Below are 16,104 nucleotides of genomic sequence, written 5' to 3'. Positions count from 1 at the left end.
CAATGATATCCAATAATTTCAATAATGATTCAACTTATGATGATGTTTTGGCGAGCCCAGCCAATTGTGAGAACTGAGAACTTTGATCCAGGCCATGTTGGTTTCAATACAGTGAAAGAATTTGACAAGATGGTTCTTATCGTATTATATTTACGGCTAGCACTTGACGGACCTCGTTCTCGACCTCTTGACCCCTTTTTTCCTTGTATTTTCCAACAAATTTTAACAGACCTTGCACTGAGACCCTAGGAACAATTTACGAGTTGGCTTTATTAGCAATCACTTGAATCAAACTTTCTATAACTCGATCTGATATAAGTTCTCTTTGCAAGATAGTGAACTTTGTTTTGCATTCTTCAATCTACCAGTGATCCCTTGAGTAATTTTCTTTTTTTCCCTTCTCTCCTATATCCTCTATCTTTCTTCAATTGTAAAAATCGTCATCCCACCAAACACCCCTGTATATAGATTCTTAAGTTGCACAAACAAGAAAAAGAGAGATTCCCCATTACCCCACGTCACCGAAATCACACAACATCCTCTGGTCCTTCCTTAACCCCTCTCTTCTTAGCTTTATTTACTAGTTTCACTACATTGTCAATATCAATGGGTGCACTTTCCGCCGTCCTCGCCATCCCTTATCGAAGCATCAAAGAATCTATTGAAAGAAGTCGCAAACAGAAGAACAAAAATAAAAAAGTAAACAAACAAACAATATCTGCACCGGCAAGTCGCACACCGAGTGTTTATCGTGAGACGGGAGGAAGAACACAGAGAACAGAGAGATTAGAAGGAAGAGTTAGTCCAGAGAAGGGAAGATCGCAATCATTAGGTTATTTACCATCGTTCGAGACGCCTCGGGCAGAATTGGAGGCAGATTTGGGCGAGGGAGTAAACAAGGAAAAGGGAAAGGGAAAGGAAATCGAAGGGGCTTCGCTGCAGAAATTGTCAACGGTGTTAAGGACGACGTCGCAGAGAGATTTTGCGTTGGACGCTACACAGAAGGTAGAGGTTATTGCGTAGACGGAAAATTTAAGCTTGCGATTCCTACTACTTTGTTTTCTCGACAAGCACGAATTGGAGAGTCTGGGTCTGAGAGAAGTTCTAGAACTGAGCAGCGTTTCTTGCATAGCTCTGCGATTTCGAGAAATACGAAGGAGAATAGAAGTCCGGAGGAAGTAAACACAAGTACACAACCTCGAACACTATCCGAACGGACGAACAACTACACAGACAAAATGGGATCAGACGAAGATTACATGGCGTTCCTCGACAAAGCCAACGAGGATCCCAGTGCTGGCACATCAAAGGCTACGAGCAGTAATAAAAAAGCCGAGTTCAAGACGATGGATGATGATGTGGATGTACCTAGCGTGTTGGTTAGAGCAACCAAGGATGCGTGGTACACCAGTGATACCGATGAACCATTTGTTGTTGTGGCGCTGAAATGTGAAGGAGGAATGCCGGATGAAGGTTTGTTTCTCGCTCTTTTGAGAAGTTTTCGAAATTATTGGTATCTGTGCTAACGAAAAATAGAAACATTCGCGAAGCTCATAGCCCATCCTGCTCCCGCAGACGCAGCGGAAGAAATACAGATTATGGATATTGGGGAGTGGGATCCGCAGGGACAGTATAAGCAGATTGTGCAGGCAGTGAGGGATGCTAGTAAGGGGAGTGATGTGAGGGTTTATAGGGTGTCGGGGGAGGGAGCGAGAGTTGAGTATTGGGTTGTAGGGGTTGAGGGGGGGAGATTGGTTGGAGCGAAGGCGTTGAGTGTGGAGAGTTAGGGGGTGAGGAGAGGTGAGGGGAAAAGATTGTTTATACCTGGCGTTTCTTGACTTTTGACTCTTGAGGGATCTTGGGGGATTGGGGTACATGATATAATGATGATGAATTGAATAAAGTGAAAGACGAATTGGATACTTTGAGTATGAGACGAGATGAGTTATGATTCATTCATCTTTCGGCAAGGAAATGTAGATACGCATATCTAGGTACTCTTTGTCGAGTGACATTGAGAATCTAGCATGGGCTACACGGCGCATTTCTCTTTCAAAAAGCTTTTTGGAAGATACTATCAACCTCTTTTTTAAATGTCTTGGTTTTATTCTTGTATTCTATGCCATTCTCATCTGTCTTAACCCATTTCTCTGTCCGCGAATCTGCCAATTATATTCTTCGTTCCTTCCTCTCTCCTTCTCTTCTTTATATCCTTCTTCATTGCATCCAACTACCTAATGCCTTCAAAAAACAAGTAGTGGGTATACAATGAAGTAGGAATCTGTTAATTACGTTCTTCTCTCCTTCCTTCCTTCTTTCCTTCCTTCCTTCTCTTCTTTCCTCTTTTCTTCGTTGTATTCCACTACCTAATACCTTTATAAAACAAGTAGTGGGTGTACAATGAAGCAGAACTTTCAAACCTCTCCCCTCTCTCGCAGATATAGTTCCAATAGTCCAGATCCATCCGACATATGATTCTCGAGGGGTCTACCTCACAAGATCCGCCCTTCTCTCCTCTTATGTTCTTTTCATCCCGGGATATCGAATCATATATATCTTGATCCATATATACAACAACATGGGTTCATCTTTAAATACTCTGGTCCACAAGATCTTTGATATCTCATTTGACATCTCCAAATATAGATAGGGTTATGATTATGGGTGTCTGCTTGCGATAGTCCGTATCGCAGTCTGATATTCAGGAGCTGGCAATGTTTGAGAGTATTTGGAAATTTGAAAAGGGATCGATGTTCGAGATGTATTCGATCTTTTGGATGGTTTGAGGTTTTGGATTGGATTCGAGGATTGAGAGGCTTCGATTGTCGGTTTATGGTTGAGACTATGGGACGTGGCGCTGGTGTCGCCTGTGCCGGCACGAGGCGGGGAGGCGAGAATTCTGTTCTCCTTCGCGGAAGAGTCTTTGTTGATGAGCGACACAGTCTCCACATACCAACGGGTATGCTTTAATCTGATATCTAATCCTGCTTTGGCTTGGTGAATATATGGGTCTCTGGTGGACCCGATTCCAAATTGAACCGTCGCTAATATGATAGGGTGTAGCGGCTCTGACTGCAAAGTACGATACTGGCTTGCATGTTAAGCGACCAATAGCTTGAACCTTTACAATGCCAGTGCTCGCAGGAGATCTACAGTATTACAACAACTATCACTACCCAGGTATTAGATATATTTGCCGTTGATGAGGTGGTGAATTATCTCACGGGTATGCGAAAGCTCGTCGACATGTCCTCAAATTACTGATGTCGCAGCCATCGCCATCCTCCGCAATTCAGACATTCGGACTCCATCCCACCCAGTCAAATCATATGTCAATCGAGGGTGGCCCTCGCAGTCTTTGCTCAAAATCAGAACCGTCCATTCTGCCGCTGCACAAGCACACCTCTCAATTCTCTGCGCCTCGTCCCATTCTCGTGTGAAATACTCATTGTGAGGTATCCCCCACCTAGACAAATACACACACATTTCCGAATGAAAATAACGAGGGTCGTACCCGGGGAATGCGAACGGGAGTTGTGTGGCTTGGAAGACGAAGGAGAAAAATAAATAGAGGAGCGACCGCGAATTCACGTTCTGATAGACCTCTGGGTGTTGGCGTTTGTGCAGCTGCCATTTGTCCCAAATTTCGTGGGAGAGTTCGCTGTGGAAACCGAGATCCACGAGGATCGTGGGGTTTTCGTACGAGCTGCAGGTGCAGATGATGTACGGGGGAAGAGTGGGGGCGTCAGGTGGGGGAATGCGCGAGTAGGGTGGAGGAGGGGAGTTGGGAGGCGAGATGTCGAAGGCGGCTACTTCGTTGAGGGGGTCGAATCGGATGGGCGACGCCGCCTGGAGACGGCGGATAGAGTTATCCGGGTTGTTCATCGGAATTGAAATGTTTGTTTCGCTCATTTTTTCGGTTTCGAGATGAGGATTCGAAGGGGTGGAATTCTCGTCGGCTCGGTTGGGAGGGTTATTTGTCGTCGGTTATATATATGGATGGTTGTTCGAACTTTGGATGACGTATATGATATGACTTCGAATTTCGATGTCTCAACAGTCCTCCGTATTCGAGATAGGTCGATTTTCTATATCGGGTTGTATGTCGTGTTTATGTGATCGTCGAAGATGGATACCAAATATAAAGATGTATGAAGAAATCGAACTTGTAAGAAAAGTTTTACTTGCTCAAGAAATTTCTGATATGGAGATGAACGAATAGATGGAACCGAGAAATAAATTTCTAGATTTGGTTGCTCATGGAAGAAAAGTAATGGTCGTAATGACGTTGGAGCTATTTTTACTAGTTCCGTGCTATCTACCTAGTAGAGTCTAACGTCTTGTTTGACGGTTAGTCGGACGTCTGATGTCTGACATCTCTCGGCGAATTTGCTTTGATAAGTACATGATGAGCTTTCAGGAATTCTTGAGAGGTAGAAAGTAGTGGATAAATACCCATCAGTAGATACCTGGTAGTTACCTAGTAGTTATAGATTGTGTATAGATGAATTTTGAGAGGAGAAAACATTATATCATTTCAATTAAGAAGAGCTAGCCATTTATTACTTGATAGCAGTCTATGTATGCCCAATTCTATATTTCCCAGTCCTCGTCATTAATTTGTCTATTACCCTTCATAAAAAATTCCTCAAGTACGCCCCTGCATATCTACTCGGCAGCTCTCAAACTAGGCAGCTCCACTCATGGATGCCTTCCCTTTCAAGTTCTTCCACGGCCAGTGACTTCCGAAAGCTACAAACATTGCGATTCCGCAACAGGTTATTGCCAACGCATATGTAACTTTTAGTCCCTGCAAATAACTCTCTATGATCCCCTCGATCAACTCTCCCTCTTTTCCAAACACATTTCGCAATTCGCTAACCCCTACTGATAATACCTGGGCTGGGGATACCGAAGGTGCGTAGTGAGGAAGAACATGCAAGATACGGTTTGCGAAAGCCGCTTCTGCGATGGAGATGAAGAATGCACCACCGATTGTTTGGGCGAACAACACCATTGCCGTCGCGGAAGAAAGATCGGCTTGGGAGACGGTAGCTTGGGCGGAGATGACGGGGATTTGGAAAACAAAGCCCGTGGAGAGGCCGGCGAGGGCTTGGTAGCCTATCCATTGTGCCGAGGTGGAATCGACGCCGAGCGTGTAGAGGAGTCCGCATCCGATTGTTGCGCCGGCTGCGCCGATGATCATGAATGGAACGCTGGGAAATGTGTTAGTAGAGTTGGGACTTCAGGAAGATGTCGTGCTGAGTTGAAACTTACAAATGGCCAAATGCAGAGATCAATCCCCCAGAGATGATGGTTGCGATAGTGGTACCTATAATCATTGGCAGATTTCGCACACCAGATTGAGAAGCCGAAACTCCAGAGACGACTTGAAAGTAATAGGGGAGATAGTAGAGTAGAAGGAACCATCCGCCGCAGAGAAAGAATACATATACCATTCCTACAGAAACTGTACGTTCTTTCAACAAACGGCCGACGATAACTCCACGCTCGCCTTGGAAATATTGGATTACAATGAAGAGAATGAGGAGAAGAACGAAGCCGATGAGAGTACCGATGACATCGGCAGATTTCCAGGCTTTCGTTTGGCCACCCCACTGAAGAGCCAGGAAGAAACAGACGAGACTGGCCATGATTGTAAATGTTCCTGGGAAATCCATCTGTAAGATCTTTTCCTTGAGGGTAGCAGGAGTTGGTACTGCATTTTTAGGTGTAGTGAACACTAGGAAGTCGATATATTAGCACTTGTATGTTTAAGATATAGAGTATGAGAATTAGTCAAATACTCACGAAATAGGATGATAGCTCCTGCGAGTCCACCAATCGGCAGATTAATGTAGAAACACCAACGCCATGTCAATTTATCTGCAAACACACCTCCGAGAAGTGGCCCTACTACAGATGCCACTCCATAAGATGCGCCTAGAATACCCGTATAAGCTGCACGTTGGGAGGGAGGTGCTGCGAATGCTATGATTGTATATGCTCCGGAGGCAATTCCAGCACCACCAAGTCCTGCAATGGCTCGACCTACTATCAAAGCGGTACTATTCGGAGCAACGCCTATGAGTTTTCGAATTAGTGTTTGTGCTACACTTCGAAATTTGAGACAACTTACCGCAGATTAAACTCCCGAGTTCGAAGATGAAAATGGCAATGAGGAAAGTTATCTTTAGCGGAAAGTATTTGTAGGCTTTTCCCCATGTTGATTGAAAGGAACCGACTGTGAGAAAGAATGCAGAACCATACCAGCCGACAAGATCTAAGCCGTGGAACTGGTCGGTGATTTTTGGAATTGCTGTAGCCTGAGATTATATTAGCTTTACACTCCACTGTATGATGATATATTGTGATTCCTAGTCGCAAAGCAAAAGGGAGAGAAGATATACATACCACAATCGTCATGTCCAGAGAGACAAGAAAGATACTGAGCGATAAAGCAATCACTATCATCACCATTGCAAAAGCCTTTGGATACTCTAAACCATCTTCCCCTGGGCCATTATTGTTTATCTCTCCACTTTCTAAATCCGCACCATCTGTGCTGCTCTTTTTCTCTCTCGATATCGAATCACGAATCGAAGGCGCAGTACTCTTTTCCAAATCAGTATCAGAGACCACTGTTGTTGGCCTTGAGGTTTCCATTTTTGCTCGGTCGTCTCGAGACATCAAACTTGTTATTTTATTATCTTGATCAAAGTAGAATAAACAATCGCAAAGCAACTGTAATCAAAATTCGAAGAAGTAATGGGAAAGTATAAAAGTGAATCCGATTAATGTTCAAAATTGTTTTCTTTCATCATAGCAAAACGGAATCCCTTTATAGAAGCCTCTTTCCTCATCTCACTCGAACGCACTCACACTCGGGTATTAGACGTTAATCCTTTTCATAAGACCGCCTTGCGGAGATGGTGTGACGGAGACGGCATGGACCTCATCCTAATCACGCAGGGTAGTCGATATATGCGCTGACATATTCTGCAATACATTTTGCAATACTTCCGCCGATGAATCACAACGAAACTTTAACAAAACTTCATCAAAGATATTGCAATATCTTGTAGAACCTTCGAAACTGCATTCCATACCCCGACAAATGCTTTACCCATTGGGCCAAGTTTCAAGCGCTTACATCCGTCAGCCCTCAACTTACCGCTCTCATCAAAGGAACCTTATCTGATTTACGTGTAGTCAGCATGCTTGCATATTTGGGTATCAAAAAGGAAAGGATCATGAGTTGAATGGGATATAATATGATAAGTTTTATGTCATTGTCGATTCTCCGCCGAAATGCGGCAGAAGAGAATGGTGAACAAATAGCTAGATTCGGCGGAGATGGCGGTCGAAAGAGGATACGCGAATGAGAGTGAGTGAAGATGAGTCACTCTGAGAAACAATGACTTCTGGTTACACAACATTTCACGTCCCTCCACATGTTTTTGATCAAGTGGCAGAATATACTTACGGAAAGCGGTGTCGATTAATATTAATCTTGCTCTCTCGTTCGCGACGACGTTCTGTACTACATAAATTTCATCGATATGCTGAATCGTGAGAAAATGCTTTCAATGAAATTTGGGCAAGATTGGGATCTGTGTGGTTTAACTCTTTGCAAATGCTCATACTCGTTTCCTAACAATTCGAATCGCTGAAGTTTGCAATACCAAGATTGCAGCATCGCTCAATGAGTACTTGGACTCATGAAATGGCTTCAAGATGAACACACGACATTCACATACTTGATGTCTGTTGATTGGACTAAAGCCTCGGTAAAACCATTCAATACAAATAGAACTACGAGAATGAATCTCTGAATAGAATCAGATACAAACAATAGTCTGACGGACAGAAGTAACATGATATTTTGGGATTTGAAGATTGACTTGGTTCCCCCCAAAGACCTCTAAGCCTCCCGATAATAAAACCAAATATTGCTGGTGATTGAATACTCAAAAGAAGTCGAATGAAGTATTCGCTCCACTCACATGGTCTCAAATTGCACCATGGTAGGAACTTGTAGGCGAATTTTCTTCCTGTGGATAAGTCTTTCGAAAGTAGACAGACTACATCCTCCTCTACAACTAAAACATCGTCAAAAGAATATGAGTATCGTTCTCTTACGATCTACCCAACTAAGAAAACTTTTGGGGGATATTTGCCTATTGTATACACTCTGATTAAGATTCTGTTGTCTCCCATATCAAACTTCACATTTCTCATCTCTTATCCTGAGGTCTAACAGATATTCGAGTTAAAAACGGCAATTGAACATACGCACAATGTCTGTTCAAGGGATGGATGTTCTGTCAACAAGCAGACAGTTAGAAACTATGTCTAATGGTAATATATTCCTACCCACCTTAGTGCTTGCTTTGACTGATCCTTTTCTTGGGGCCACAATGAGCACAGATGCGGAAGATGGGTTTGGGCCTTCACTTACTGAAATTTTACCCATCGAAATGATCCAGACCGTCTGCAAATACCTCCCCATAAAAGATATACTTAATTTTCGATTAATGAGCAATGTTTGCGCCGCAGGTGGTATCGATCGTCTCGCCAAAAATATATATGTTATATTCACCAGAGAGAGTTTCGAAAAACTGCTTAATATCTCAAAACATCCCAGGATGTCGAAACGTGTCTTGGCCATACACTACGACCCGTTGAGAATGAGGGCGGTTGGTGAAGATGATTACAACCATCTCCTGAGAGATGTGGAATTCCAGCCAGGATCGGAGTCCCTGACCAAGATGGTTCGTGGTTTTGAAGCTCGCAATAAGATTTGTGAGGAACAAGATTTGATGGTGAAGAGCGAATTCAGTAGTTTCGTATTTTCACAAGTGCTGCCAAAACTCAGCTCTTTGGATCGCTTAACTATGGTACGGTGTGAACCCAAGCAATATGATCATTTACGGTTAGATGTCAAGCCTACATCAACTTTTTGCGACAGTATGGGCCATGATGCGAGGTATCACAAAGAAGCTTCAATATTTCTTGCTGCTGCTGCTAACGCTGGTACGAAGCTGGATTATCTCTATCTTCAAAGATTGAATCTACATATGCTATTTGACGCTCCCATTGGCACGAACACCATACTTCCATATGAGCCGGATGCTCGGTATCTTCGCCATCTTCGTCTCTGGAATATGAGCACCCCTTCTTCCAAGGCTTATCACGGATTGAAGCAACTACTACAAGCTACATCTAATCTCGAACATCTCCTCATCACGCAAAGTTTTGGTAACAGCGAATTGTCAAGAATAGACTGGGACGAAATCATAGTGGGTCTAACCATGCCATCTTTGAACAGCCTGGATTTATGGTCTATGGTGGGCAGTAAGGGCTAGTTTGGATGTACAAATCCGCACTGGATCCGCTGAATATTCTGCTCTTTTTGAAAGCGGATTTTGAATTTATATTTGGATGTCAAATTGCGGATTCTATTAAATAATCTGTATTTCAATAAATTTAATATATTTCGAGGTGGGAGAAGGTAAATTATTCTAAAATGACACTAAATAATTCGCATTTTTCATTAAATTTGTATGGGAAAACAAGGGTGTGGATTGAAAACAAGAATTAGAAAAAGTAATCCTCATTTTCAATCTAACAAATAATCCACATTTTTATAAACTCTTATAGGCCTTTTATTCTATATCCATATAATATTATAATGATATTAATACTTCAAATACCTAAGTTTATAGGGTATCTTTATTTTTCTTCAAATTGTTTCTGATTTCGATTTAGATTACTTTATATTTCTATTCTCTATATACTAAAATATATATAGCTTAGTTTAAAAGTAGATTCTTTAATATTCTTTTATTATAGCTTTAGATTCTATTAATAATTTAAATTATAAACTGCCTTTTTCTTATTTATAATAAACGACAATAAGGTTAATAATTCTGAACAATTTATTCCTATCTTGATTTATAATTTAACTACTATTATTAGCTCTTTTATTATATTTCAATTTCGAAAAAAAGAATTGGTATTCCTGATAAATTTAAAATATAATCTTTTTTTGATTCTAAACACCCTCAATGTTATCAAGAATAACTATATATGTCTTTATGTACTTTTCGACTTTTGATTAAATTTTATCATGAAAAAACAAAGCTATAATACTTTCAATATACTTCAATTAATCAAAAATTATATGTATTTCTCTATATTGTAGGCTAGTGTGGAACTATATGTAATACAACTAAAGCCTTTTCTCATTTTGAAGAAATAATTTATAGGTATGAAAAACACTTTATATAAATCTATTTATTAATTTATTCTAATGTGTTTTAAAATGGTTTTATCAAGTTTTAGATACTATAATGATATTATATCTATTAATAATAAAGTTACCAGATCCAACTATATAATTCGCTCTTTCTCGAATAGCAAAAGATGAAAAATATCATATATATTTTGCAAATTGTCTAGGAGCTTTCGATAGCACCTTTATTCCAGCAATGGTACCTTTCAAAGATTGATCTGCTTATTTCAATTGAAAAGGGTATATTGTATAGAATATTCTTGTAATAATTACTTTCAATTTATAATTCTACTATATATTAGCCAATTAAAAAAATTCTGCAAATAATCAAAAAATACTTTCAAATACTTTGATTTCAAAAGGTTTACAAATTTCAAAAGGTTATTATTATCTAGATAATGCAGAATATGTAAATATTGGGTAGATTCTTATTTTATTCAAAAGGATAAGATATTATTTACAAAAGTAATTGGGATTTAATAAAATATTCAAAATATTAGAAGAGCTTTTAATCTTTAATACTCTTCTTTACAAAATAAGATTAAAATTTTTTTTGAAATATTTAAAATACACTTTCTATTTTTAATATAATAACAAAAATACTTATATATAATTCAAATATGTATAATTTATACTTTATACACTTTATATAATTTTATTTGATAAAATAGCTTTGAAGAAGATCTATTCGAAGTTTAATTTGATTGTATTATCAATTGTGTTTCAAGTATTATGGATGATATAATAATAAATTCAAGTAATAACAAATTAGATTCTATTTCATTACAATCTATAAACTATTTTTGATAAGGAATTATAAAGACTATATAAAAAGATTATTGTAAAATAAAAAGAATTCGAAAAGCGTGAGAAAAAGAAAAGCAATACCGTATTGAAATAAAATTTGATAAGTATATATAATTAAAATAAAAAATAATCATTAGGATTTCTCTATTTACCATTATCTTCTGCTATAACTTCTAGCATTTCTTCAAATTTTTTAAGGAGTTGAAAGAAATCTTTCTTTCCATTCTATATAATAGAATAGATTCCAAGCTTGCTTATATCTCACCCCATCTTTAGAAATCCAAAATCCATATCTTTTTGAATCATAGCTCTTATTAGAGATCCACCATTCTTTAGGTCCAAAAAGCTTGATATTATTCTCTCCCTCTAGCTTCAAAATATCAAAACTCCAAAAAACAAGATTTCTCTAAACAACACATTGTCAACAATTAAATATTTTATGAAGAAATTTATTAGGATATAAATATACTCTATTAATATATTAATAATTTGATATAATAATAAATAAAAAATAGTAAGTGAGAAATGGCTAGGGAAAAATAACTAATAAGAAAAAATCAAAATAAACCTATCTAGATGAATCTTTTATCCATAAAAAATCCAAAGATTCTTTATTAATTTTTTCGTTTAAACTCTTTAAATTAATCATAAACTACTCTACACTAACTTTCCAAGCTCTAATTCAAATCAAAATCCCAGAAAGTCTAACTGTCTAAACTTATATATTAGCATTTATAGAATTAATAAATATTATACCTTTATACTTGTTTTAATTCTTGATTAATATTTTAATCTTTCAAATTAATCTTTTCAAGTTTTCTAATTTTATTGTTTTTTTCTTTATTATTAGATTCCTCCTCTTCCTCTTTCTCTTTCTTATCAATATTGACTTTCCAATTCTCAAAATCTATTTCGGAATTATTTGATTCAAACTCTAATATAGAGTTATTATTATTTTGAATAAGGTTTTTTGTTTTTAATACTTTTTTAAATAAAATTAATTAAAATCAGATTTTCATTTGGATCCATGTACTAGAATTATTGTATTTCAATATTCAATCGAGTTTGTACAACCATTTTATTTTATCTATTCTTCAATACCTTTAAAAAATCAGAAGTTTTGCAAAGTACTTTCAAAGTGTAGGAAATCTGATACTTTTTTCTATCTTTCTCTTTTTCGACTTCTAGCTTTTTAAATATCATTTTTGCCTTTCGATTGTATACATTTCTAGCTTTTTGTTTTTGCAAATATTCTTCTTACTTTCCCTATAGCTTTTTTTTATTAGATTTAGTTACTATTGGTATCTTTTTGATTCTTTGAAGCTTAGAAAAAATTCAATATTATAAATATAATGCTTATTATTATTATTATTATTATTATTTCTAAAAGTATATTGTTTGTACTATTTGTAATATTTTCGTATTTGAAATAACTATATTCCATGAGAAATAAATAATATAATTAATTGAATTATGTGATATATAATATATTAATTTACAAATACACATTTCTAAATATTTAATTTTTCAATGCTTATTCCTTTTGCCCCTATTCTTAAAGCTTTTTAGGTATGCACCCCTTGAATATTTGAAACCTTTTTTATAATAAACTGAAATAATTCAAATCTAGGTTTTGAAAACACTACATTCCAGGAAATCCTGTAGTTGTAATATAAACTACAAACGTACTATATAGAGAAGCTATATCATATACTAATATCAGAAAGAGATTAACAAATAAATAAAAACTAGGTGTAAATGAAAGATCACCTTTTTTTAAAATAAAAATATAAAGAAAGCTTTGAAAGTAAAGGTTTAAAATGCAAGAAAGCAGTCTAAAAAAGAAAAAGCAGAAGTTGTTAAAAAAGCTCACCAATAAAAAGTGGAGAGTAAATAAATCTTTTCTTGATTTTTAAGCTTTTTTCTTACTAATTGAGTATAGTGGTTGTATTACAAAAGATTAAAAAATATCAAAAATCGATTGAATTGCTTTTGAAAAAAGCCTCTTTTTAATGTTTAATTAAAAAGATTTCGGATTAATTTGCATTTGGTGGAAAATGTTAGAAATGAAATGCTGCTGTTTTTGTAGCAATTCAAGAGGTAGCTGAATTCTTTATAATTATTTATTTTGAAAGTGCGTTTTCTATTCTTTCTATTTATTAATTGAGTAGATTATTGATTTAATTTATAATACTACAATATTGTGTATTTCATACAAAGAGGTAAACTATTAAAGACACAGATAGCATTTTTCTTCGAAGAATAATGAAGCTGGCAACCCCTATTATTAATGGATATTATATTTTGAGAGGCTAAACTTTATAGTTTTCTCATTAGCCATTTTTTACTAGCCATTTCTCATTAACCATTTCTTATTAGCTATTTCTCATTAGTTGTTTCTCATTCGTTATTTTTCATTAGTCAGTTATTATATACTTATATTCTTTATTTCACATACCTAGGACTAGTGAATAGATGTTATTCGTACTCATATATTATTAATATCAAATAAGATAAAGGTATTGAAAAATATAATATTAATATTTAATTAAATAAATACAAAGATTATATTAATAAAAATATATAATAAAGAGAATAGAGTAAATAGAATTACCAAATCAAAAACTATTAGAACTTAGAAGCCATTTTTTATTTAAAGCTTATTATAAAAGAGCGAATAATAGAGGTATTTTATTATTTTTTTTTTTGTACTACTCTTTAAGCTTTCTACAGATCTTATCCACAAACTCTGTTTGAAATAAGCCTATATATATAAACATCAACAGCTCACTATAAGATTAACGAATACCAGACACCGGATATTATAGGAAATCAACAAGCTTAAAAGCAATATCGGCCCCTAGAGACTCATATTTGCTAGGGTAGTTTTATGCGATCATATAGTATGCTTGGTGCTAAAGGGGTAGTAGGTTATCGACTTGAGTATGTAAGGCACTAGAGTGGTTTTTCGATTTATTAAAATCTCTTAAAGATTCATTAATATGAAGTAAACTATCTACAACTTCAGAAAAGACAGTTTTTCGAGGCCTTTTTGATAATATGTAGCTCGTAATAGATTGTTTATATCACTCTATTTCTAACTATAAATCAATTAATAATAAAATATATCTCAAAAATATGAATTCCTTATCTTGTGTGTTCCAGAGCTATGTTTATTCCATCTTTTAGCGCTCTTATCTGAGAAAGGTATAGAGTATATTGAATCAGCAAGATTATCCTCCTCATTCGAAGAAACAATTGTTTATTGCATTAAAGCTGTAGGGTGATATGCAAATTTACTACTAGCTGTGCAAGTTTCGAATAGAAATTGAAGAATCGACCAGCTCTCTGTATAGTAATTTCAATACTAACAATATTTTCGATTATTAGCTTTGCTTGCTTGTAAAAGCATTTTCCATAAATGATTAGATGCATAAGGCTGTATAGTATTGTTTTTTTTATTGAATCTAATGCCCCAATCAGATAGGTTAAGAAGATACTAACACTCTACATAATGTTCCTTAATCTAAATCAAATCAATTAGATTAAATAAACAATAAAAAAAGAGAATATTCATATCGAATTGATTTTCTTTTTAATTTGATTACCAATTAGATTCTTATTACTATTAATGCGTATCTTATGCTCTAAAGCAATAGCTTATATAAATTGATTATAATAAAATATTCTCTATTCAGTGAATTAACCTGATTGTTAACTAGTCTTTTATAGATAACTTTGTATTAAGTTTAAAAAAAACTTTTCGTAGAGTTTCCATTTAAACTGATTCGTAAATTTCTTTGAAATATCTTTAATCTCAATTTCCGAATCCACTAATTTATTCTTTCTTTCAATAATATCAGTAAAGGATTCTTTTCACTTTTTGAATTATTATAGATATTATGTTTTGGGTTTTGATTGATATTATAGCTATTATTAACATCTCTCTCGTTGTCATCATTCTTATCGCTATCTATATCAATATTTGTTAAGAATCTTTTATTGATTTCGGAATCCTGCTATATATTATAAATTAATATAATTAAAATAAGCTTTATTTAAATTAAATACCTATATATAGCTTTTCTTTTTTATAAAAAATATCTTCTTTTAATTAAAGATGATATTATTATTATAAAAGGAGTTGGATAGTGAATTTCTAATAAAAGAAAAGGAGGAGGTATTATAATCTCAAAGTTAGTTTTGAGATTCGATTATTTTTTGCTATAGATTTAGGTTTTTGTTTGAAATAATAAATTGAGGGAAAGAAACTTCGAGTTCGAGATCTTCTACCTCTTTTTCGTATAGATATAAATTTTTAATTACTATTATTATTAATAATTTTCGATTTCCTAAACACTTTTGAGGTGTTTTGAATAATGATTACATCATTAGCCATTGAAATAATTTTATATATAGAAAATAGCTTCAAAAATACTTTAAAAAAAGGTTTTTTTTTGAAAAGAAAAGAAGAAGAAAGATAAAATCAAAATGTGTTTCTTTTTCAATTCTAAGTACTTTTTCAAGATCATTACTCTATTAAAGCTTTTTATATAATTCTCAATTTTAATATAGGGTTTTAATATCGAATTGAAGTTTAAATTGAATATTCTAGAAAAACCACGAATTATTTGGCGGATTTGATATCCAAATTATAAAACCATAGATTAATAATTCATTCTTTTTGAAGCGGATTGATGTTATCGCGGAATCTGTGATGGCATAAAGTACAAATTATTTCAGCGGATTCAGCACGGATTTTATATCCAAAACTAGCCCTAAGTCATCGCTTACCAGATTTTTTCAAAGACATGCCAAAACTATAAGAGCTCTAACGCTCCGGTTTTGTTTCTTGAAATAACCTATTATCGAATGGGGAGAAGTTTTTGATGGAATAAAGAATGATTTGACCCTTTGAAGAGTGGGAATCTCCTGGTTGCATTGTCGTTTGCCCGAAGCACAGTATACTTGCGACACAATCATCGATTTGGGCCTCATTT

At 35.4% G+C, this 16,104-nt stretch overlaps 5 protein-coding genes across 5 annotated transcripts; 3 read left to right on the top strand and 2 right to left on the bottom strand.

Annotated features, from left to right (window-relative positions):
* Positions 1 to 606: 606 nt before the first annotated feature.
* On the top strand, positions 607 to 1,023 carry EAF02_005388 (uncharacterized protein; the record flags this gene model as incomplete). Its single annotated transcript, XM_038901436.1, has 1 exon — positions 607 to 1,023. The coding sequence occupies one exon, from the start codon at positions 607 to 609 to the stop codon at positions 1,021 to 1,023; it is 417 nt and encodes a 138-aa protein (XP_038758776.1).
* A 215-nt stretch (positions 1,024 to 1,238) lies between these two features.
* Positions 1,239 to 2,729, top strand: EAF02_005387 (uncharacterized protein; the record flags this gene model as incomplete). The annotated part of the gene is made up of 2 exons (XM_038901435.1): positions 1,239 to 1,473; positions 1,537 to 2,729. The coding sequence occupies 2 exons, from the start codon at positions 1,239 to 1,241 to the stop codon at positions 1,785 to 1,787; spliced, it is 486 nt and encodes a 161-aa protein (XP_038758775.1). The 3' UTR covers positions 1,788 to 2,729.
* Positions 2,730 to 3,252: 523 nt separating this feature from the next.
* EAF02_005386 (uncharacterized protein) lies at positions 3,253 to 3,912 on the bottom strand (the record flags this gene model as incomplete). Its single annotated transcript, XM_038901434.1, has 1 exon — positions 3,253 to 3,912. The coding sequence occupies one exon, from the start codon at positions 3,910 to 3,912 to the stop codon at positions 3,253 to 3,255; it is 660 nt and encodes a 219-aa protein (XP_038758774.1).
* Positions 3,913 to 4,517: 605 nt separating this feature from the next.
* EAF02_005385 (uncharacterized protein) lies at positions 4,518 to 6,864 on the bottom strand. The gene is made up of 5 exons (XM_038901433.1): positions 6,415 to 6,864; positions 6,140 to 6,326; positions 5,812 to 6,084; positions 5,278 to 5,743; positions 4,518 to 5,216 (listed from the first exon to the last, which is right to left on the bottom strand). Exons 1-5 carry the CDS (start codon positions 6,688 to 6,690, stop codon positions 4,688 to 4,690), a joined length of 1,731 nt encoding a protein of 576 aa, XP_038758773.1. The 5' UTR covers positions 6,691 to 6,864; the 3' UTR covers positions 4,518 to 4,687.
* A 1,436-nt stretch (positions 6,865 to 8,300) lies between these two features.
* On the top strand, positions 8,301 to 9,368 carry EAF02_005384 (uncharacterized protein; the record flags this gene model as incomplete). The annotated part of the gene is made up of 1 exon (XM_038901432.1): positions 8,301 to 9,368. One exon carries the CDS (start codon positions 8,301 to 8,303, stop codon positions 9,366 to 9,368), a length of 1,068 nt encoding a protein of 355 aa, XP_038758772.1.
* Positions 9,369 to 16,104: the final 6,736 nt, after the last annotated feature.

Source organism: Botrytis sinoallii (genome assembly GCF_014898435.1).
Source record: "Botrytis sinoallii strain Bc 23 chromosome Unknown BSIN_008, whole genome shotgun sequence".
Taxonomy (NCBI): domain Eukaryota; kingdom Fungi; phylum Ascomycota; class Leotiomycetes; order Helotiales; family Sclerotiniaceae; genus Botrytis; species Botrytis sinoallii.
This window is presented reverse-complemented; position numbering and strand designations above follow the sequence as displayed.